The 24,049-nt window shown below is 33.2% G+C and overlaps 1 protein-coding gene across 3 annotated transcripts in view; it reads left to right on the forward strand.

Moving 5' to 3' along the window:
- The window catches only part of LOC129795941 (uncharacterized), a 53,928-nt gene that overhangs the window by 25,986 nt on the left and 3,893 nt on the right, over nt 1-24,049 (forward strand). For 2 of the 3 annotated variants that reach the window (XM_055837507.1, XM_055837508.1), the window contains exons 5-12: nt 506-655; nt 720-882; nt 6,072-6,255; nt 19,643-19,750; nt 19,872-19,972; nt 20,137-20,231; nt 23,638-23,830; nt 23,908-24,008. In XM_055837507.1, the coding sequence (XP_055693482.1) occupies nt 506-655; nt 720-882; nt 6,072-6,255; nt 19,643-19,750; nt 19,872-19,972; nt 20,137-20,231; nt 23,638-23,830; nt 23,908-24,008 (1,095 nt within the window). The remainder of the gene's footprint in view (nt 1-505; nt 656-719; nt 883-6,071; nt 6,256-19,642; nt 19,751-19,871; nt 19,973-20,136; nt 20,232-23,637; nt 23,831-23,907; nt 24,009-24,049) is intronic. The other variant, XM_055837509.1, reaches the window with a different exon arrangement.

The following is a 24,049-nucleotide window of genomic DNA, read 5'->3' on the forward strand; positions in this document are numbered from 1 at the left end:
ATTGAGACGTGTAAATATAAAGGGATGCCTTTGACTTTTGACTTTATTAAAATTAAATGTTTACCAACTAATATGGTATCATTTTGCTACTTAGAGAGACATTTTTAAAGAGTTTTATTTTAAAAGAATTTTTGAAGAAAATATGTAAAAGATTCTTTTTTTTTTCTTAAAAACGTAAAAAACACGAAAAGAATTTTCTTTTTGCAAGGAAAATTAATCTTTTTATACCACAAATGTTGACATTATTCCTATAATTTCGGAGATTTTTATCTCCTTCTTCAGGTCTGCAGCACAACCCAAAAATACTTTAATTTGATGGTAATATTCATGGCTAAAATATAAATATTTTCCCCAATTTTACATGAAAGAAAACAAATCATTTAAATAAAGCCGTTGAATAATTCATGATGACAAAAAAAGATATTTTTAGAATTATTTCATTAACTGACATGCAATCAATCACCCCCCTTAAAAAAATTTCTCTTCGTATTTGACCTTTTTTTAGGCCATTCATAAGTCACATTTTATGCTGGATCGCACATGCTCCGATAGTGTTGTGTCACAGCGCTGTCGGAAGTCCACAAGTGATCTCACTGATTCCTTGGAAGCGGAAACATCCGTGAGTTCCATCCCGAGACGTCGAGGAAGTTCAAAAGTAAGAATTTTGTGTGTTTTACCCTCACGCAAAGAGAAATTATTTTTTATTCTTTACAAAATAGGGTGGTTTAGCATACTTGGCAAGTAGACGTAGCTCCAGGGAGTCCATGAAGAGTGCCGTGTCCAATTCATCCATCTTTTCCAATGAGGACATTGGACCATTGGCATTTCAAGCTACAAGTCGCGGGCGACAACGTAGAACATCTAATTTTCTTGAACTTCCTGGTGAGTTGACATGAATTTATTAATTAAAATTATTAAAAATTATTGAAAAATGAGCAATTTTCAAGATAAATTAACAAAGAGAGCAGATTTTTCCATTTAAAAGTTAATATTCGATCAAAAACAAACAATTTTAGAGATCAAAGTTGGTAAATTTTCCTTCGGCGACCACTTAAAATCGGCTCTTAACAACTATAAGGTTGTTTCATAAAGTTTTGGATTTTTTCTCCTATATTTTTATTTTTTTCTTTTTGGTTTTAACCCGACAATATAAAACGCAAAGCATTCACAAATCATCTTTGTAGATGTTTATTAAAGGAGACGGCGCTGCTGAAAACTCATTTTAAGGAGAATTATTGAGGAGAGCGAAGCATATTTTGACAAACTCGTCCCATATTATGTACATATTCTAGAACTTCTAGAACAGCAAAAAAAAACACGTAAAATCTTAACGGTTTTGGAGATTTTAAAAATTTTAAGAAATGTGAGGTTAGGTCGCTTCTCTTCCATTTGTCTTTATTGGTTTGTGACCATCTTTGATTTCAATTTAGATCCCTGGTGTATGTAATTATTAGAACATCAAGTGAAAATGAAGAAAAATCTTTCGTTTACTTCCTTTTTCCTTTGGAAAATGCAAAAGAAGATGAAAATAAATATATGTCACCCCGTAATGCGCTCCATCATGAGCATTAGGCCAAAAAGTATGATGTGTGGGCCGCACACACAACACTCCATGTTTTAGTTCCATTGTAATGTGAAGAGGGGAAGAAATATGATTTGGAAAATAGAAAAATACGATTTCCACTTACTTTGCCCCATCAGCCACAAGGAATGAAGCGCCACAGGAGTTGGTGTGGTGTGAAGGATCCAGCAGGTGAAAAAGATGCTAGTGTGGAGGCATAATAGCATATAGAGCTCCTTGAGACACGATGAAGCAAGAAGGGCATACCATATAACATGAACATATCACCGCAATAAATGTTTATGGCACTCACTACATCAGGGGAGCCTCTTTTCCTCATCACATTTTCCATTTGCCAACGTAAACACTTTCCATCATCATGAGAAAATTGATAAGTGTGTATTTTGGGGAGAGAACACAACCACCCCATTCTCCTGGTGATGGTCCAAAAGGAAGGTAAAATGGGGCGGAGTTTCGTCCTCATTCAGCATCCCCTAAAAGTCTTTATGGTAAATTTTGACTCTCAATGAAAGGGGTTAGGGGGTGAAAAAATACGCAACATTCTCGAATTCGAGACAATGCAAAATCTTGTTGATTTTTCAATTAAGTTCAATTTAATTTAATTTACATTTTGGCATCACCCCCAAACCGTGATAAGGATGCTAAAAGGGTAAACAACAATTTACGGATAAAGCGAGTCTACAATTTTATCAGTAGCCGCAGTGATTAATCGCAACTTAGGTCTCTCTGAGAAAATAGTTTAATAATTCTTGGGTAATAAATTGTCACAAAATTAGACATTAAATTGGATTATTAGATGTAATTTTCTTACTCCTAAAATATTCATCAATTAAGACAACTTATCCTTGGTATTTTTTTCTGTGCGTTCTTTTTTCATCAATTATTTGCCCCTTGGTTTTCGTTCTCATCTATTTTAGTCTGAACCTTTCGTCTTTTCACATTTTGTTGTTAAGAAGGAGCAAAGTTAAGAGGTTGAGGGGGTAATTCCTAAATGAAAATTAGCCACTCAACGTTAGAAGTCTGATGTCAAGAGAATGTCCCACTTAAAAGGCATTCTTACTGAGGCTTTGCTTTTGCAAAATAAGTCTTGAGAAGTGCTGTGATTATCTGCAATAGGCCCCAAGGCGTGAATATTTTAGCATAAAGTCCATTTTGACATCTTTCCCTTCACTTTTGGTATTGTTTACTCAAAAAAAGGGAGAATTTTAAGAAATTATTTACAGACAGGGTAAAAACTCGAAGAAAATTATTCACGATATTTTCACATTATTTATGTACTTTAGGGAATTTGCACTTTTACAGATTTTTAATTATTAAAGAAAAAATTTAAAAAAAAACTTTCTTTAATTGAGGAAAAAGGCAAAAATGTAATGAAAATCAGATTTTGCAACCATAGAGGATCTTTTTAAGTCTTCATGAGAGATTATTTTTAAAAGTTTTCCTTTGATTTATTAAAAACTTTTCTGTGGTTTTGTGTTATTATACCTCATACACGGAATGAAGGAGAAAGAATGAAAAATCGATTTCATTAAATTTGCGCGTATATAGAGATAAAATTGCTTCATAAAGGGATTATAGGGCAAATTTTGGGGGTGAAAATGTATTTTTATTAATCCATGAAATTAATCTCCGTTAAACATAAAAGGCAAATACACCATCATCCATTCAGAATTTTCATCACCAAACGTGGTAGATAAAAATTGCAAAATATACGATATAAAAAAAAACTTTTTTACCTTGTATTACATTACTTTGTGTTGTTGTTTTTTTGGGGGATGGGCGTGGGCGTAGAAATTTTTACAAAAAAAAATTCTTCCCTCAGTTTGTAAATTACACGAGGAGAAAGAAATATTGCGAATGTCACGCGGCGTGTCCTCCGTGGAATGTGATTTTGTATGTTAAGGAAAATTGCGTGGTGTGGGGGTGAGGCGAAAAGTGTTTGTCTCCACTTTATGAGGGTTTGTTTTGGGGAACTCTAAAAGGGCGGTGCGTGACGTGAAAAATATAAAACTTTAGTAATTTAAATAGAATTGAAATGGACTTTTTCAATCACATCCCCCCACCTCAGGTTTTTACTTTTTTTTGCTCCCTGCAGAAGAAATTGGAATTCTCATTTATTGTATAGAAAACTGCGAGAAGGATCACATTGAAAAGTTTTCTATAGCTTATGTTCTATATAATTTATATCTCTATATTTATTTTATTAATGAAATTTTATTGGAAATATTTGTATTGTTCAAGAAAAATGTACTGCCCAAAGAAAAAATCATTGGGAGAAAAGGAAAACCACGAAATAAAAAAATATAGTAATACCTAATTATAATTAAAAAAAATGAATTAAAATAATTCTAAAGATTTCTTTATGAAAAGTCTAAATTTTCATTTCCTCCTTTTATCCCTCTTATTACAAATTTTCACACACATTTGCTGAAATAAGGGAACTAGCTTCAACTCTGCTGCCTTTTAGACAATACATAGCATGAGGGGGGGAAGGAAACATTTATAAATTGCTGTCTAACAAGCAATTCCGACTATAACATTAATCCTATCATGGGATCATCTTCCGCGTGTGTATGTTGGAAGTTTGCGCAATATATTGCAAGTTATTGCTGAATTTATTCCATTTCCACCCCATATTAGGGACAATAAATGGCCACTTATGTGATTTAGTACTCTCGTTGTAGTGCCAATAATGACGCAAATGATGTGGTTTTGCCAAAAGGTGAATTTATTGATTTATCTTTTAGCTTAAAGAGTTGAGCAACATCTGGAATTGAGCATTTTGTAAAGGTTGAAATATATAGTAAAATAATATAAATTTAAGAAGAAGCTTTTAAAATAAACTTTTTTCAATGAAAACAGTGAAAGAGATAATTAAAATAACTAGAAAAGTGTTTTAATAACCTTTGAAGCTCGCGTAAAGCATGAAGGAAGAGTTAATCACGAAGGAAGCTTCCAGGGGCGTAGCCAGAAATTCAAGGGGACGATTCGGATTTTTTCTTTAAATTTTTAAATACGTTGTACATAGATTTAAAAAAAACTATTGGGTTGTCCAATATTTACACGGATTTCTAACCTAAGATATTCACATAAAATTCAGTACAATTTTGATTTTCTGTCTCATACATCCCCATTGAATGTAATGGTAAAAATGTTAGGTTAGAAATCCGGATAAATATTGGACAAAACAATTTTTAGCATTTGTTTACAAATGTTTGAAGTTTTTATTCTAACATTTTATGTCACAATTTAATGTTTAAGATAATTTTTTTTTAACATTTGATGTTTCTTTTTTTAACTACGAGTAATCTCACCTCCGATGGGATTGCTGGTCTTAACGAGGAGTCTTTTGAGATTTCTTGCTACACAATTTTGTGAATGTAATAAAACTGGTGGAGATTCATTCTGCAGTAGGCTTTGAATTTTAACGCTGAAAAAAGTATAAAATACATAAATTAAAAAAAAACTTTATAAAGAAAAAAATCAGAGTACATATTTTGTACGAGGTAAATATTTGCTTCGCTCCCATTTTCCTCGGTACACTTCGCGGGGATTTGTTGCGCTTCGTGCAAATTTTAGAGGGAAAAATTGTGATAATTTGAAAGTAGATTGGGGCCACTTATCAAACCCGAAGAAAAAAAAATTTGCAAAGAGAAGAAATCATTTTTATACAACATTTCAGGCGCCAAATTCAAAAATTCGCAAAAAATGCATGACTTTTATATGGGGGCTACCTGAAGGGGACTTTGGGGGGAAAAGGAATACGGCCACTCGAAACCGCCTGTTATAAGGAGCCTCTGTACCAAATTTCATCGCGATCGGTCAAACGGTTTAGATTTGTATAGCCGAACACGACTGATTACCAACAAACAGACCTTTTTTATTATATGGATAGATGACGTTTGTTATTAAACTGAAAGATTTTCTCTAAGTTATGACTAATTTTTTGAAATTAAATTTAAATGTTTGTTGATTTTTATTTTTACTTTGACATTTCGCTTCTAACACTTTACAATAAAACGTGATACTTATTTTTAAAGTTTTGACATAAATTTTTCTTTCTAACGTTTGTTCATTCCTTTCTAATGCAGGACAATTCTTTTCCAACGTTTTCTTTTCTCCGATTTTATATTTCAAATATTTGATGCTGTTTTTCTAACGTTTGACATTTTTTAAATTTTGTATTTTTTTCTAACGTTTAATGTTTTTGTAACATTTTTTAAATTATATAAAATCCCCTTTCTATTTTGCTCAATTCTTTTTGCTTGAAAATAATTGGTTTTGATCCTTAATAAAATATCTGAACTTCAGCTGAAAAAATTATGGGGTGTTTGGACGGACACCCAAAGACTCTCCCTGGCTACGCCCCTGGAAGCTTCAGACAAATTACAGACTTTCTGTTGAATTATATATAATAAATGCTTTTATATTGTGCACGATAATAATAACTGGGTGTCTATTTCTTCCAATTTACCTTCCGTGCCCACAGTTCCGGATCACATCCGGCCAAGGGTGTGCTCACTGCCGGAAAGGCCGTACAATCCACGCCAGAGTGACGACCTCTATCGTCTCCGCACGTTCTCCATCAGCAAAGGTACCGTCGTCAATTGCGGAGACTCCATTATCTCGAGACGTTCCCGCAGTAATACCAGTGTCAATTCCACGACGAGCAGGTGAGTCCTCTGCACATAATAGCACACCTAAATTGGGTTCTTCCTGGAAATTAAACAAAATTTTGCAGGAAGATGTGTAAAAGAGATTCGAATTTAAAGTGAAAATTCGACTAATTTGAATTCTAACTTTCTGGCAAAATTATTCTCTCAAGTTTCAAATTGAATTTAAGGCAAGGTTAAGGCCTCTCTCTCTCTGCTAAACTTTTCTCTGTACAAAAATTATGGCAATTGATTTTTTTGGCATTCATTAATATCCATTAGGAATCATTTGCAATGTGACTTACACAGGGATATCCCCTTAGCTCGGGGATAAATGATAAATGCTTCAACTTTCACAACAATCCATCGATTACCTGTGGGGCGGTGCGGTGAACCCCTCAAAAAAGGGGCTAGGAGTGTTTTTTACAAAAAAAAAGCTTAAAGCTGCGTTAACCTATGTGAAATAATTCAAATTTTGGTTTGAATTTCCAGGGCTTTTTCACCTGACACGTACCATAAATTATATTGGGTTTTAATTAATTTGGTTTGAGTTTCCCATTCGATGGGAAAATGTGATATTTCTCAGAATGAAAAACGAGATGTTTTTTTGCCATAAAGCACAACGAGCAAAATTTAAAGGTTTTGGTATTATCGTTGTAGAAAGGATAATGACCTCTTGTCAGTTAAAAAGTACCTCCATCTTATTTGTAAAGCTTCTGGGAATTTTTCGTGAGGAAATGAGAATTTTCTTCGTGAAAAAGGTCATGATATTTGAAAAATCTTTTGCAAAAAGAAAAGATAAACAATTCCCATGCCGATACTTCATCCCACACGTACAGAGCTTTCACAGCGTGGAGCTTTCGATGGAAAATCCGACATTTTTTTCGAGTAATTTAGCTAATTCTTAGATCCCCCCCAATGAAATCTTAATGACTCGCTACGGCTTCCTCTAATTGTCTTCGCGAATATCCTTTGGGAGTCATATAGACGTGCCAGAAGGAGCTTCTTATATTTTGCTCTAACATTAACAAATAAATTTTCATGGAAGGAAAATTCCTCCGAAAATGTTGCGCAAGGGGTGGAATGTAGTATACCATGTGAATCGGTGATACATTGCATGGGAGATAACCGACACACGAGGACTCCAATTTAATATTTATAGCTATTTCGTTGCGAACAAAAGTATGGTTTCCATGAGCTTGTAACTCAAAGAAGCTTTTCATGAATTTTAGAGAATTCCTATTTACTCACGTACACCAGAATCTCACAAGTGCTCATGTAATAAAAATTTCACTGCAGCCACTTTTAAAGTTATCCCTCTTTATCTTCCTTAAATGATTTGAATTTTCTTCTTATCTTTTATTCAATTGTCCTTGAATTTTTGCAGAAGTTTCATTGGACTTTGCTTTCAAGGATTTTTTTAAAATTCGTTTTGTTTGGGAAAAAATCGTAAAATTGATTTAAAAATAAGTTTTTTATCCAAGACACATTTCATGCTATAAAAAATCAGCTTTTTTGCTCGTCAGGCTATGTAAATATCTAGTGAAACTTTTGTGAATAATAATGTAAGAACTATTTCATTTCAATTTATTCAATAAACAAAAAATTAGAGACAATTTTATTCTCCTTTTATCTATTAACCTTTTTTATAACCATAATAATTTATGGTTATTTTTCAGAGGCATGTACTTGGAAATATCGTAATATTTTATGGACATTTGGATAAAAATCTCAGCTAATTTTACACCTACGGAATTTATTACGCAGAAAATATTTTTCTACCTCTCCTGCCTTGTAAGAGAGTAATACCAAAATATTTTATAGCATGAAATGTGTCTCAGCTATACGATATAAGAGTATTTTTGTATGTATTAAATAAAGAAAACTCCCTACTCACAAATTGCAGGAAGATAAACTATTTGTAAACTGTGGCTATAAAAGATTACCAACATATTTTACATGACAAATTTTATAGCATTTGGTGTGTATCTAGGCTACCATAAAAGAAATTGCTATAAAACAAAACCTTAAAATAAAACTTTTCTGTGACTAAAAATAAGGAGAAAAATAAATTTCCCACACAGAATCAAAATCAATTGAAAATATTCTTGATTTTTTTGTCTCTTTAGACTTTTCTTAAATTCCTCAAAATTTCTACAGACTTAATTCTTCTTCTAGTGTGTGAATGTGATGAAAAAGTGCTGAAAAAGTACTTTCCACCCTCTTAAAAAAAAGGATTTCTGCGTAAAAAAAAGAAAAGGGGTTATGTGTGATGGACGGATGTGAAGAAAGAAAAAAAAAACTTTGATTGGCACGTATTGCTCAACGAAGAGGTAGATTTTTCCTTCTCACAATTTCCATGGGAAAAGCTAAGAAAGCTCTAAAGAAAATGAAATATGCGAGCTTTACCGTATGTAGTAGTAAAATATGTCACCCTTGGCCTAATTTTTGCACGCGTGAAGTCCGAAGGTATTGGTGTTCTATGCGGGTGTTTTTGGGGTAGTAGAGGTGGTATAAAAAATCACCAATAATTTATCATTGCCTTTGCGTGGAGATGTTATAAAAATTCTCCGGGAAAAAAAAGCACGAAGTTGATGAATTTATGGAGGAATCAAGAGCGAAAAAGTGGCTTATTTTTGTTGTTGTTGTTGTTAAGTAAATGCAAATCAGAGTCATTTGCACAAAAGGTGCGATCGATTGACTTTAGGAATTATATATAATACATAAATATTGTATATAGCTAACATTATTTACTTATTCTTCAAACATTGTGGAGTAATTTTAATTGTAAACGACAAGATAAATGAGTTTTTGCCTCCCTCTCTCTGTACGGCACATTTTCACATCGTCTTTTGTCCAAAAGATTTTCTTCGTCATATTAATTTAATTATAGCACGTAAACTACAATGTGGAAATATCCGCAAAATTATTTGCAAGACGCCCATGAAGAAGCTTAATCGTGACGGCAAATGGCATGCCAGGATGGAAAATGATTAATGAATATTGCTGCGTTATAGAAGCTTAGAATGTTTGTATTTCCCCCCATCATTCTTGAAAGAAACTTTGCATATTATGGGTGTCCTGTGCCCATCGCCATGAAGATGAATTTTGCTCGTCTTTCCGGATGCAACCACGCCACACACCACCACCATTTAATCCCTCCAGCCTCATAAGATAATACTCAGGGGGTGATAATGCACGAAAGATGATCCGATATAGAAGGGAAAATTAGGTAAATATTATTCAAATTGGAGTTTCATAAACTCCACCCCAAAAGTTATTTTGATTCATTAAACAAGAAGTGGTAACGACTTTGGCAAACTTCATTATCGGACAATCTTTGGGATGAGTTTTTGAGGACTTTTGATTGTCTTTCGGGGCTCAGAATCTGTGGGAAATCTTTTCTTTGCTTTCCTTGAAAATTAATTGATAATTTTTTTTCTCGAATAATTTGATGGAAAACGTTTGAAGAAATTGATCTGAAATAATTATTTAATAGTCACACAGACGAGACACATACTGTGCTATAAAAGATTAAGTAATTTTGTTATTTAAAAGAAGATATATTAAGCCAAACAAAAAATATTTATTTATTATTTTCTTAATAATAAATAAAATACAGAGTAGGCAATAATTTTTATGGCACATGGTGTGTGTCTGGAATACCATAAAGAATTTATTTATCTTGTTCTAAAGTAAAAAAAAATACTGGAGCTCTGTAAGATGAAAAATATCAAGAGAATAAATTTTTTTGAAGGAAAATTTCTCATTGAGCTCCCTAAAGAAAATCCTTCAATTGATACAAAATTTAATACATCCTTCAACGCATTTTTCCTTTAATTTAAATCCTTCAATTTTACATTGTTTCACAAAGTCAACACTTCGTCCACAAGAATCAATGTAAATAATTTGAAATGTTGAAAAGAAAACATTTTTTAGCTTAATTTCAAATTTACTGAATCATTTCACATTTCCACGTCTAAATTTTCTCCTCGAACACGTACAAAGAAGTGTGAGAATAAATTTCATGGTCGTTTGCGAAAAACTCGAGGTCAGTCTCTGAAAATCCTACATAGCTACTATTTTAGTATTCAGCAACATCCAACATATCTTTTTTCACGAAAAATCCATAAATTGTTGTCGTTTTTTCTTCACTCTCATCAATGTTTGCGGGAAAAAGGTTGAAAAAGGAGAGAGAAGAAATACCTTCTCGAGAAGATTTATTGAGATGATATTCAGTCTGACCTTCTTGATACACCTACGCTTATCCAGCTAACCCTCACGAACAAACTCGTGGAAGTTAATGACAAATTTATAAATGCAATAGAAGGAATTAATTGTGGCAGGTTATCCACTCAATGGAAAAGGCAAGACGTGCGTTTAGTGATGAGTATCCATTTCAGCAGGATACTTTCATTACCAAGTTTGTCAGACAATTTATAATCTTGCGGGTAGCCTTAGTAGAGAAGAAAGAAACGCAACCTCTTCACGTTGAATATTTCATTTAGATCTTCTATGAGGGTTTTTGCAAATTTATATGATTTTCTATGAAGCATAATACAGTGATGATTCTCTTAACCCTTTCGCGTTTTTTGGACCATGGACCCAAACATGAAACATTTCATTTTCCCAATTTTTTATGAATTCAATTGTTTTTCCTAATTAAAATTCACGCAGAAGAAGTCGAAGAAGATGTTCTCTGGGAGCATTCATAGAATAAATATCGTTATAAAAGAGTGCATGTTTCAATGTTTTTATGTTTTACGTTGGACGCAAAAGGATTAAAACGAATAATGAAATGTTTCTGTGTTTCATTAAATCTTTGGTAAGAGCGCGCATTTAAAATTAAGTTAACAATAAATTAAATAGTATGTATACGTATGTATGTTTCAGTTAATAAGAATTTAATTTAATATTTATCTTATTTTTTAAAGATTTATTAAAAAAAATTACTTACAGTGAGCCCATTTTACTTCTTTCAGTTTAATCATATGGTGAAGATTTCATTTAACGAACTTAACGTACTGCGAAGCCTCACTGTAATTGAATTAAAAAGCATTAAATTCTCAGAATATTTAATCAATTAAAAAATTTAAAAAAAAAGTAAAACGAAATTTTAATTAAATACCTTGAAAATAAACATACAATGAGTTATTTCGGCATTTAGGTATAACGATATTTCGTATTTTATCCCCCATTTACTCCATTTGCATTTACAATTAAACTGATTAATCTACCTTCAGTACAATTGACAACATTCTAGCGCGGTTCTATTGCCAATAAATTAAGAGAATAGTATTCCCATTAGGGCCATTAAGTGGATTAATACAGTGCTGGTGTGAAAAGCTGAAGCTTCAAATGTCTGTTTAGGTTGATTTATCTTGTGAATTAGCCGCGCTCATTGCTCCCACACTGCCTATATACATAGATAGGGATCATCAATACCAGGTGAAACAATTTCCTAAAATAATAGGCATACAGATTTAGTGTTAAGCACCTAATTTCACAGAGAAATCCGCATGTAATCCCCGTACGTAACCCCAGATTGAGGGGAAATAATTGCAATTTGTAACGCATCGTGGTTTAATTTTAACATTCCACGTGCAATAAATCATAAAATTATATACATATTTTTCTTACAATGCTCATTAATGGAATTCTCATAATTCTAGTGGAGCTTTTTTTCTGAGAATTCATTGGACTTGATATGTAGGGGGTCATGGGTTGAATGAACAGTTGAATTTATCACTCCCTCCACTTGCTTTTGTCAATCGCAAGGAATTTCCCATTGCGAGGAAAATTAATCAATAATATACATTGGTTGGGGGTGGCAAAGGGGGTGGCAAATCATCCTTCACCGCACACAATTTTAATAATAATTTCATCATTTTTGGTTGCCTCTCGTTGGGGAGTTTAATAGGAGAAATAATATATTTGAGGAAATATTTTGCTGCCAGAAGGCAAATTGTATATACGACGCTTTGGGAATTTCCCCGTGATTTTCCACACAATCCATACACATACGAACAATTTGATTTCTTACGAAGAATTTGTGTGGTGTACGTATCAATTGGGCCAAGCTTTTAATCTATATTGTAGCCAATAAGGTAGGTAATTCGGGTGAAAATTATTACCATATTCTAATTAAATTATTTACTTTAAAATTTATAAAATTTAACCCTTTCGACTCAAACGTGAAACATTTTATTTAATTATTTAATTAATTTTCCATGTTGGTCATACGATAAAATTACGTAAAAGAAGACGAATAATCCCATGTTTCAATGTTTCTGTGTGTCAAGTGGACTCGAAAGGGTTAAGGGAATTCATTCATTGGGAGAAAACCGATAAAGATTTGAACAAAGATGCAATCAACGATATTAATATTGTGTTTCTTGTCTCCTCAAATACATGAAACATAAAAAAACAGTCTGTTTAATTACATCTATGAAACATTAGTACGAACGTTTCATGCAAAAAATAACATGAAACACATTGGTGACGTCAATGTTTGTATTTTTGGAATATGTAAATAATATGGCTTTTTTACAACGATCTTCTCGGTTAATTTGTAGTTATATTTAGAATAACGAGAATAACTAATTACTCAAGTTTTTAAGTTTCATTCTCATCTAGTCATTTGATATGAATTACTACCTACCTAAAAGAAATTTTCCTGATAATTTTTCCTTCTCTGTAAGATACGAAAGGGTGTATGAGGGTGGTTGTTGTAATTAAATGTAGGAACTTCTTGAAGTGAATGATTACGAACTTTCATATCCGTCACTTGCAGTGAGATAAATCAATAAAGAGCTTTTACTTGAGCTCTAACTCTTCCCTCGTTGCCACAAGAATTTCTTCATGGATGACTTCACGACGTTCATGAAACATCCACCCCATCATCCTTTTTGGTGTCAAAAATGGCAGAAAATCTGAGAATTTGTTCTGAATGCTTTTCATCAATTCATCATGATGAATTGGTGCAAAAAAAATGAGACAAATCAATGGCGAACATTTTTTCATTTCTCAAATTTTTTGTGTGAAATTTCAAACATCTCGCTGTGTGCAATATGATCTAACACCACGAAGTACATAAGAGTACACCATATGATTTTCCATTTCACATCTATTAATCATTTTGTGACTTTTCCACCATGCTTACGTAGAGCTTTTTCCCAAGTATATTTTAGGATTTCCACACGAGGAATTATGTTGAGAATATTTCACATTTAACGGTTGATTTCTGAGAAAAAAGGTTTCTCATTGTATTTTTGTTGGGGGTGGGGTGTAAGGTAAACTAAATGGAAAATATGTACAAATGCAAATATATTACCTACCTGAAATATAAGGTCCTAATCAGCGACCAAGAAATACTTTAAACTTTTAAGAATTTCTTCTGAAATTTCTAAACGATTTCAAGGATTTTTTAGTCGCCGAATAGGACCCATTATTAAATGATCTTGACCACAAAATGTTATAGTTTTTCTGTTCACGTAAAAGGAATAATTTATGTAACTACTGAAAACTAAAAGCAAATTAAAAACTAACTTAAAAAGAATAGGAGCATAGGAATAAAAAAATTTATTTGTTAAATTCTTTAAATTGTCTCTTCAATCTCATATCCAAAAATATATATATTTTTAAATTTATCCTTTAGAAAAGCTCCTGTTGAGCTAAACATTTAACTCTGTGAAAAAAATATTTTATTAAAATTTAAATATAACCAGAAAAACTAAAAATGTTGATAAATATTAAGAAAAAAACGCAAAGGAAGTATTCATTGACTTGGCTGCTCATTGAAACTATTCTAAGGAGAGCTTTTAATGCAAAATTAGTGTTCCACTTCGTGGCCAACACCAAGTATTTCGTTTTGAATAGATTATTATAGGAAAGTGATGAATCAGTAGAAACGACGTTGAACGAATCGGATAGAATGAGCTTTGGGCTCGCCGGAAACGTCGTTGATAAGAATAATTGTTTCTAGAGAAACTTTGTATCTCCATAGCTTCCTCGCCCCCTCGGCTCATCTTCATTATGTATTTTTTTTTTCATTATCAATGACAGAGTCTAGAGCTTTAAGTTATCACAAATTTTGTAAGTTTTTCTCCTTTTATTTTTTTCTTAATTTTATAATTTTGTTCTCATCAAATGTAGCTAAAATTGTTCCTCGTTCAATAAAATCTCTCCTCTAGACCCCCTGAGGAAGGCAGACAGATTTTTGCCGAAAGCTTGGGAAATCTTTGTGTTTCTCTAGACACAATTTTTCTTATCAACGACGCTTCCGGCGAACCTAAAGCTCATTCTATCCGATTATAGGAAAGCAACAAGTAAAATTTCTAGAAAAGTATTCATTTCCCCAAAAAAGAGAAGAAAATGAACTTGATGTGAAAATTGAGTGACACTGAGTGCTAAATATATTGAATTGTATATCTCTCTTCAGGCTTCATCAAGAGGTGAGAATAGTACCTTACAGAAAAAAAAGTTTATTCAGGAGATTTCCCTTTTTATCTACCTATATAGAATTTCCTCACCTGTAGTCATGACGATAGATAGCATCATCACTACCATTGTATCGTTTTATACGGAGAACGAGACCATGGCTTAGGGTGGTTCTGGGTAGGATAAAAAAAAAACATGGGGTGGGTTTACCTGATAAAATCGCAGGGAAACCTGTTGAATCTATACACAACAGAGTGAAATTTTACCTTTTTTTCTCACTCGAATACACGACAAGAATTTCTCTCTGTGGCATTTGAATTTGCAAGTGAAATAATTACAAGCTATTCATTAAAACATTTTTACCTCCCACACCTCCCCCCCCTCGCAATATAAGCGTCCTATTTTGTGGCACCATCACATTTGATATCCCATCCGTAATACGTCTGTGAGATGCTATAATTAAATTTTCCGTGAGACTTTTTAGGTGACAGAGTGGATGGAGATTTCTTCAGCATGGTGTAAATTGCTAAAAAGGCAAAATGAGATGTTTTTCTATAATTAGCCAAATTAAAAGATACACCCCCGACGAGATTTAATTCTATATAATATTTTTGAACTTGTCGGAACGTTTATTTCTTTACAATATTTCTTGCTTTCTTGATGTTGCTGTAGATACATAATTCGCAACATATTATAAGGGTTGTTTTCCTAAAGGTTATTAAAAGAAATTGCTTTAAATAGCTATCTGTATAAATAAGCCTGCTAAATAAATATTTTGTCAATATTTAAGTAAAGAAGCTTATATTCATTTCATTATTGGTCATTATTCGGAACTTTTTGTTAAGTATTTAAATTAATTACACAAAATTTAAAAAAACGAAACTTATTTTTGCCTTACAATTTCGGACTAAATCTTTGTAAATATTGACAAAATATTTCCTTCGAAAAATTCCTAATACTCGAATAATATTGCTGCGAATTTCTTTTTCTCTCAAGAATTCTTCAATCTTCTGTAAAAGTCAATCATAAAAAAGTCCCTTGATCATTCTAAATAGAATCCATCCATCGTTAATTCTTTGCTTGTCTAAATTATAAATAACTCGCATATTTTTATTAGAAGGGAATTTGTTTTCTTCTTCTCTCTTGGAAAAAAAAGAGAAAATTGCGTATTTTCAACGCCTCCATCGTGAGATTTATTTGTTGTAATTGACTCATAATTTCCCAAGGGTGGATTTTCACAATTTCACGCGAAATGGGGATTTCACGGGGTGTTGAAAAATAATTCATATTCCAATGATTTCAATCCGAAAATGTAATGAGAAAAATCTCCCTGTTTTTTCCATCAAGCAAAAGTTTTTCCCAGCAAATTAATTGAATTTTCCTCCCCCTCGCACTGGGGTGATTTCTAAATCTCACTGTGGAAGAAGAGATGGAATAAATTACAAAAAAAAGAAGGGATGTGACTTGAGTTTCTTCATTTGGTCAGTTATTATGGGGAAGGAGGTTCTCTCCTGAAGGTCATCATTCACAGAAGGGGCGGAAAATGCATTTAAATTGTTAAAAATTCCAAGAAAAAATATTTCTGTGGAAAACTTGTAGAGAACGTGATGGTTGAGGTAACATTTTGAAAGGTAAAATCCTCTGTTTTTGATCCTTTTTTGCAGATTTTAGGGATTCAACTCCTGGTATAGACGTGTAGGGTGGTTAGACCAAATATAGATTTCTTGTGCGTGTGTGTACCTAAGGTATATCCTTGGCATCCTTGGGAGCTTTTGAGCTTATATTGTGTCACAGAAAAGCGTTCAAGATTCGAAATCTCCGTCTAGGGTTGGGTGGAAGGATTCTTTCTTTCTCTCACTCTATCATTGATTTCTCTTCTATATTCTGTATTGATGTATTTTATATATAATATTTCTTAGAAGGGCGGATAAAGTTGAAATTAAAGCCTATAATATCCTTTAGAATGTATAAAAATATCCACCTGATACACCATCATCGTTCTTCTCCATGTCCTTCCTCTCAATCCCCACCACAACCTTAAGGGGTTTATTAAAAGAAAAAAGAAAAAATGGGAAAGAATGATTTTCCATCCACACAAATTCATCCCTTGTGAGAAGAAAATATCCCATGGGAAAAGACAGACGATTTTCCATAAATTAACCACACGCAGAAATGAGAGCCAATGCACTTGGGGGTTTGGGTGCCATAATAGAAATTGAATGAAGCAATCCAACCCAGCCACCCCATCCATTTAATCGTAACACCCTGTACCCATCATTGAGTCGTTCTCCCTCTCTTTATGTAAACAAAATTCAGAGTTAATTCTCTTTCAAACTCATTATTAAATCGTTTCCCATTTGCTAATTACCCAGAGATAAGTAATAATGTACTGTGTGTACGTAGCATACAATCTCCCCCAAAAAGCGATACAGGATAGAATGTTAAACGTTCAATGATATAACGCAACCAAATTTCCCATCATCGCGTATACCCCCTTACGTGTAATGCTCTAAAATCCACCCTGTTCACGTACTTTTAGCATACACAGAGGAGCGAATGTGAAACTAACAAATTAATATTTTGCAAATGCGAAAATGGATGGATGGGACAAAATTAGCATTCTACAAAGAGGTGGAAAACATTTTAGAGACTCCCCCCCACTTCATGTGAAAGATACCGCCGCAACACTGCTTCCATTTCGATTTACCTATCACACCTGAATTTGATGCTATATTTAGATACAAAAATCTTCCTTTCCCATTCCCAGAAAATGCGGGGAAAATATCCATTTTGGCTTTTACTTTGAGAAAATATATTTGTCCCAAAAATTGCCTTTTCAGAAGCCAAAAGCTTCATCTTTCGCCATCTCGCGTCGTATTGACATTAAATTCATTAAGTGAATAAAGGTTTTAAGGAGAGAAAATATGGGAAAAAAAGAGTTTATTTGTTTCCACATGAACTAAACACGCTAATTTTAGGAAGCTTTTATAATATTTTCCACGTAAAGAAAATTCACTTTAACCACCTTTACTGAAGTTTTAATTTTTATGCAAGCAGGAAGTATGTAATTTTTTATATTTTCAATTTTCCGCTAGATGTCACGACTCTGGTTTTGAGTTAAAAAAAAATAAATTAAATTTTAAGATATTTTAAATATTAGGGGAGGGCGGGGCTATTTGTGTCAATTTGGATAAATCCCTATCCCACGGGGCAAGAAATTTTCCTCGATAGGTCATTCTCATAGGAAATTTCCTTGCCTACAACTTTGTCTCAGACCGCTTTTCTCTATCTCTACGGGAAATATGAGTTTTTGAACTTTTCCTGAACCCTTCCGCTTCTGACTTTTTTAAGAATCCATCGACAAATATTGTCACCAGCGGGGGTAATTAAGTTGGTGGAATTTTCCGACATTTCCAAAGATTTTCCACCGGAGAGATTAGTTGTAGCTACTAACCGAACTCATCACTTGTTCATCCACGGCAAGAAATTTCACTTTTCCATCCACTAAAACACAGAATTTTGGAATTTTCTCAACCCCTACATTTTGCAACAAAAAGGTTAGAAAACATGTCAATATTTTGACGTTCCATATGATTTACATTGGTGACAATATTAGCCCCACTCGACATGCGTTGATTTGCATAAATGTGCAGAAAAATCATTAAAAGTTAGTGAAAAATACACATTGGCAACGTTTTCTGCATTGACCTAGCTTGTGGAAAAGACGGTGAGATTGAAAAATCGCTAAAAGAAAAGTGTCGGAAAATCATTTTTTATCAACATGCAAAACGTATTTTTGGAGGCCTCAAAATTTGTTTATTTTTTTTATTTCTGAACTATTCATCGGATAATCTCCAAACTACAGTCAACTATTGAGGATAGATAGGACTTCTTATCATAATTTTTTCAGGTGCTTCCGATTAATAACTTGGGAGAAATTGCCATTTGAAAATTCCAAACTGTCACAATTAGCCCCGCTCTCCCCTACTGCTTGAAAAGGGGAAAGAAAACGCGAGGATTTTCCATTTTCCACTGAAATCCACTGGATAGAGTAGTAGAAATAAAAAGATTTTGCTCAAAAATGCAAACAATGACGTCACCAATATGTTTTTTAACGAATACTCCAATAAAAATTAATTCATTTATTCAATTTCAAAATTGACGTTAAAAATTCAATTAAAATTTTATTATTTTTTGTGCAATATAATTGAAAAAATGCGGGCGATTATTCTTTATTTTGAATTATCTAAAGAAAATTTGTGCCAATACGTCTCAAGCTTAGGCGAAGAATCTAAAGAACTTAATAGTTAATTGGAATAAAAATTAACAGATAACTTTTGATTGAACTGGGATTTTCAACCATTTTTATTACCAAAAAGTACGTAAGTTCAAGAACATTTTAGGCATGAATTTCAGAATATTTCATAGTTTTTCTGTCAAAAATAATCTTTTACATTTTACTCTGTACTGTAGCGAATGAAAATGAAATTTTGAAGATATCGACTTCAATTTAAAAACAGATAAAAGTCTTTGAGATCTGCTTCTTTTGATTGCAGAACTTTTCAAATATCTCAATCTAATCAAAAGTTATTAGATGTTAACATCATGAGTTAAGTTCCTGGCGACCATGTAAGCTGATATTAAATATCCGTCAATATTATAAAATATTGCTTCAAGAACATATATAATTTTCTATATAATATTTCAATATATTCTCAAGGTATTGGGAAGTCTTGATGGTCTATTGATTTTAAGAGAGAGCGAGGGAGGGATTATATTAAATATCCTGTACAATAACGCAAAATTGCACTAAAGCTCCTTGAAAGTTAAAAGCTCCTTTGAACAACTTCCTAATCCTAGTGCTCACTTGGCGAAAGCTTTCAATTTAATCACCTTGTGTTGATTAAAAAGTTCTCAAAAGAAAATAATTAAGAAATTAATTTAACGACAATTTGCATTTTATTTGCAGAGCCAGTGAGAGGTCACCATTTGATGGGTCATGCTGTGGCGGAGGATACTCTGTCGTTGACTCACTGCCACCATCACCAACGGATAGTGAACCCCCACCGCCACCCAGGTGAGTGGCATTCACATAATTATCCCATCAGATGTGTTGAGATTTTTTTTTTCCATTAAATTAAAATTCATTGCAAAACTTAATAGAAAATTGAATTATCCTTTTGCAATTCCACCCACAGGTACCGCGTTGTTATGCTGGGGGATGCAGGTGTCGGGAAGACAGCTCTTGTGTCGCAATTTATGACATCTGAGTACATGCACACATACGATGCGAGCTTGGGTAAGTCCAGAAGATTGATTTTTATTGTTTTCTTTTTGTGTGTTCTTTTTAATGTGTTTTCCCCAAACCCCTGAATTGGCCGTTAAAAAAAAATTGAAGGAAATTTGTCCAATGTGTGTGTATTATGAAAATATTTTGCATCTTTCTCATCTATCCCACTCAAGTAGATGACGAATTTGGTGAGAAAACCGTGAGTGTACTTCTAGATGGTGAAGAATCGGAAATGGTCTTCATTGATCATCCCACATCAGAAATGAGCGTGAGTTTATTATTTATTTCACAAATTTCATTTATCAAATTTCTTTTTCACCTTTAATTGGACATTTTAAGGTCGTCCTTTTGCTCCTTTAAATAGCAAATTAATGTTGCCGCGTAATTAAGATTCACAAACAGCAAGCTCCCGTTGTGCCCCTCTGAGAATTTTAACATACAACAATTACCTATATATTTCCCAAAAGCCTTACAAAAAGACATAAGAATGAAAAAAGCTCCCTCGGAGGAACTTTCATTAGATGACGATGGCAAAAAAAAAGTTTGCATACCTACTGTGAAATGTATGAAATTGCGATGATTTGGCATTCTTACCACTCAACGAAGTGGAAAAGTATTTTTTCTCTCTCTTGAGTAAAATAAATATATAAACAAACATCAAGGATCTAGTGGAGGTTGAAAAAAAAATGAGGGTGCGGAGGAATCTGAGAATATAAAAGGGCCAGTATTAAAATATGATACATTGCTGAAAATAAACAAATAATAGACATAAACAACGTCTGGAGGATACTTTTTTAGAAGAGAATTTATACATAAAAGAAACAAATATAGTCTTTAAGCGTCCATTTCCCAGAATTTTCTTGTTTTTATTATCAATTTTTTATTTAAAAAAACCTTCGTTCAACTTTATGCAAACATTTGCAAAGGAAGGAGTTTATTCATATTGAAGCACTTTTTTTACAGAATTGAATGTTTTGTGAATATGTGGTATTTGCTTTAATATTTGATTCTATTTCTTATTTATTTTATTTTGATTTATTATTGACTAATTTTTTTTTTATTCTCTTAAACACGAGAAAGAAGAAAAATCTTCATAACGCGATAAACCTTAATCTGGTTTCCACGAAGCGGGAGAAAATGGAAACATGTTTGCTGGATGTGGAAAAAAACAATACAGTTCCAGGAAAATGAGAAAAGTCCGAAATTCGCAAAGAATCCGCGAAACATTCAACTTAATTCTGGTTCTGTGAACTATCCTAGTTTTTTTTGCTCTATTTATCGTATTAATTATTCCTAAACATATTTAAATCGAAGATTAATATTTTAGTTTTTTTTAGTTTTTTTTAGAAAATGTTCAGAATATTTAATAAATAATTCAAATATTCATTTTTTTAAACATATTTTTCTCATTTTTAATAACTTCCGCTTTAAAAAAAAATCTATGTATAAAAAAAAAATAAAAAAATGATTTTAATGGTCATCTTCTTTGGACGAAATATACTGGAATACGCATAGGGGAACGTGGCCCAATTCGGACCTCTTAAGGCCTTTTTCAATCAGCTATAATTTAAAACTGATAAAACTTTAAATGGTGAAAGTTACGGGAGTTAAAAGAGCATTAAATAGGCATTAAAATGATACCAAATTTAAGAATATTGCTTTTTATTTTCTACCATTTTTTCTCATTCTGCGCGGACCTTTGGGGGTCGGAATTGGGCCACGTTGCCCTAACCTCATTACATGAAGAATATCAAAAAAAAATTGCCATATGGTGCTATGCAGGAAAAGAATGTCAAGAGAAAATGATCATGACATTTTTTCCTGACATTTTTTGTCATTCCCTCTCACTCCCACTAATGTATTTCTGTATCTTTCGTCTTTCTCTGACGCATGCTTTCGACATTTTCATCATTCTTTTTTGTGCACTCAACATGTTTTTCATTTCGTATTATTTTCACAGTATTTGGGGATATTTTTCCAAGAAAAAGTGAAAATGGGCTTTGCTGAAGTGTTCTCAGTGCCAGGAAAGCCGTGAAAAGTGGAAATTTATGGTCATTTAGCGGCCAAATATGTGAAAATGCGCGAAGTGAAAAATCAAAACATTCTTTCCCTGACCAATTTTTACGGGATATTTTTCTGTATTTTCACGACACAAATCACTTCCTGGAGGTTTTTTGGACCTTCCTAAAGGTCATCTGCATACGTAAAGTCTGCCTGAGGTCAGGGAATTGCTTCCTGGATCGTACAAAAAACTCCTGAACACAGAAAAACTGGTCCGGGAGTGAATGTTTTGTTGTAGAAACTGCACAGTTTTCACTTATTTGGCCGATAAATACCCACGATTTTCCACTTTTCACATTTTCACAGGCACTTAGAACACTTCCACAAGTCGCTTTTCACTTTTCCCGAGCTAAAATATCACAATTTACAGAGAAAATAGACGAAAACTAAGAAACGTGTTGACTTCGCAAGAGCTTGAAAAAGAATGTCGCAGGAAGATGTTTTTTTCTGACATTCTTTTTCCATCTCTTGTGAAGTCAACGTGTTTGTTAGTTTTCTCTGCAATTTTCTCTGTAAATTGTGATATTTTAGCTCGGGAAAAGTGAAAAGCGGCTTGTGGAAATGTTCTTAGTGCCTGTGAAGGTGTGAAAAGTGGAAAATCGGGGGTATTTATTGGCCAAATAAGTGAAAACTGTGCAGTTTCTACAGCAAAACATTCACTCCCGGACCAATTTATTCCGCGTTCAGGTGGGATTCCACCACCCAGGAAGCATTTTCCTGCCCCCCACACAGACCTTCCTTGTTGCAGATGACCTGTGGGAAAGTCCAAAAAACCTGCAGGAAGTGATTTGTATCGTGAAAATACAGAAAAATATCCCGTAAAAATTGGTCAGGGAAAGAGTGTTTTGATTTTTCACTTCGCGCATTTTCACATATTTGGCCGCTAAATGACCATAAATTTCCACTTTTCACGGCTTTCCTGGCACTGAGAACACTTCAGCAAAGCCCATTTTCACTTTTTCTTGGAAAAATATCCCCAAATACTGAGAAAATAATACGAAATGAAAAACATGTTGAGTGCACAGAAAAGAATGATGAAAATGTCGGAAGCATGCGTCAGAGAAAGACGAAAGATACAGAAATACATTAGTGGGAGTGAGAGGGAATGACAAAAAATGTCAGGAAAAAATGTCATGATCATTTTCTCTTGACATGAGATTCCTGCATAGCACCAATAGAGATTTCGCATTATTTTTTCTCCTGGGAGGAGCTAAAAAAACCGACAAAGATTTGCCCAAAAAGGCAAACAATGACGTCAATATTGAGATTTTTTGGTTTTTCTAATTGCAATTAGAGCAATTAGAAGACTATGGTTAAGAAAAATTACAGAATATTTTATTTATCCTTTTTCACAGTTGAAATATTTTTTTTCTCAATGAGTTTTCATTGAGATACAAAAAGAAAATATAGAGAGAATTTTCTAGGGAGAAAATGAGGAATAGAATGTCTTATTTTTAATTTTTTCATCTTCTCGAAGAAATTATTTTGACGATTTTGAAGACGAACGCGTGAGACTTATTGAGAAGTTGAGAAGAAAATCTTTATTTCTTTTAGAGTGAAAAGTATGTAACCATTAACTGGACATGTGTCTGTGTGTCATTTTCCACTTATAGGTTGAAAACTCCTTGTCCACCTATGAACCCCATGGATGTGTTGTTATCTACTCAGTGGTTACACGGAGTTCTTTTCGATGTGCCGAGGAGATTATCAATTACTTGTGGCGTGAAAATGTCATTAGAGATAAGGCAGTGATTCTCGTTGGGAATAAGGCGGATTTAGCACGTTCTCGCGTTATAACCACACAAGGTAGATTTTAAAACTTATATTTGATAAAATATCTATTTTTTTGCATTCTCATTCATTAAATTCCAATTTGATCGTAGAGGGGAAAGCTCTTGCTGGCTCCAGGGATGCAAAATTCATTGAAACTTCCAGTGGGATTCAGCACAATGTTGATGAACTTCTCGTTGGAATTCTCAAGCAGGTAAAAGAAAATGTAGATAAACAAAACTGAATAAACTCCTT

This window comes from Lutzomyia longipalpis, chromosome 4 (assembly GCF_024334085.1).
Source record: "Lutzomyia longipalpis isolate SR_M1_2022 chromosome 4, ASM2433408v1".
Taxonomy (NCBI): domain Eukaryota; kingdom Metazoa; phylum Arthropoda; class Insecta; order Diptera; family Psychodidae; genus Lutzomyia; species Lutzomyia longipalpis.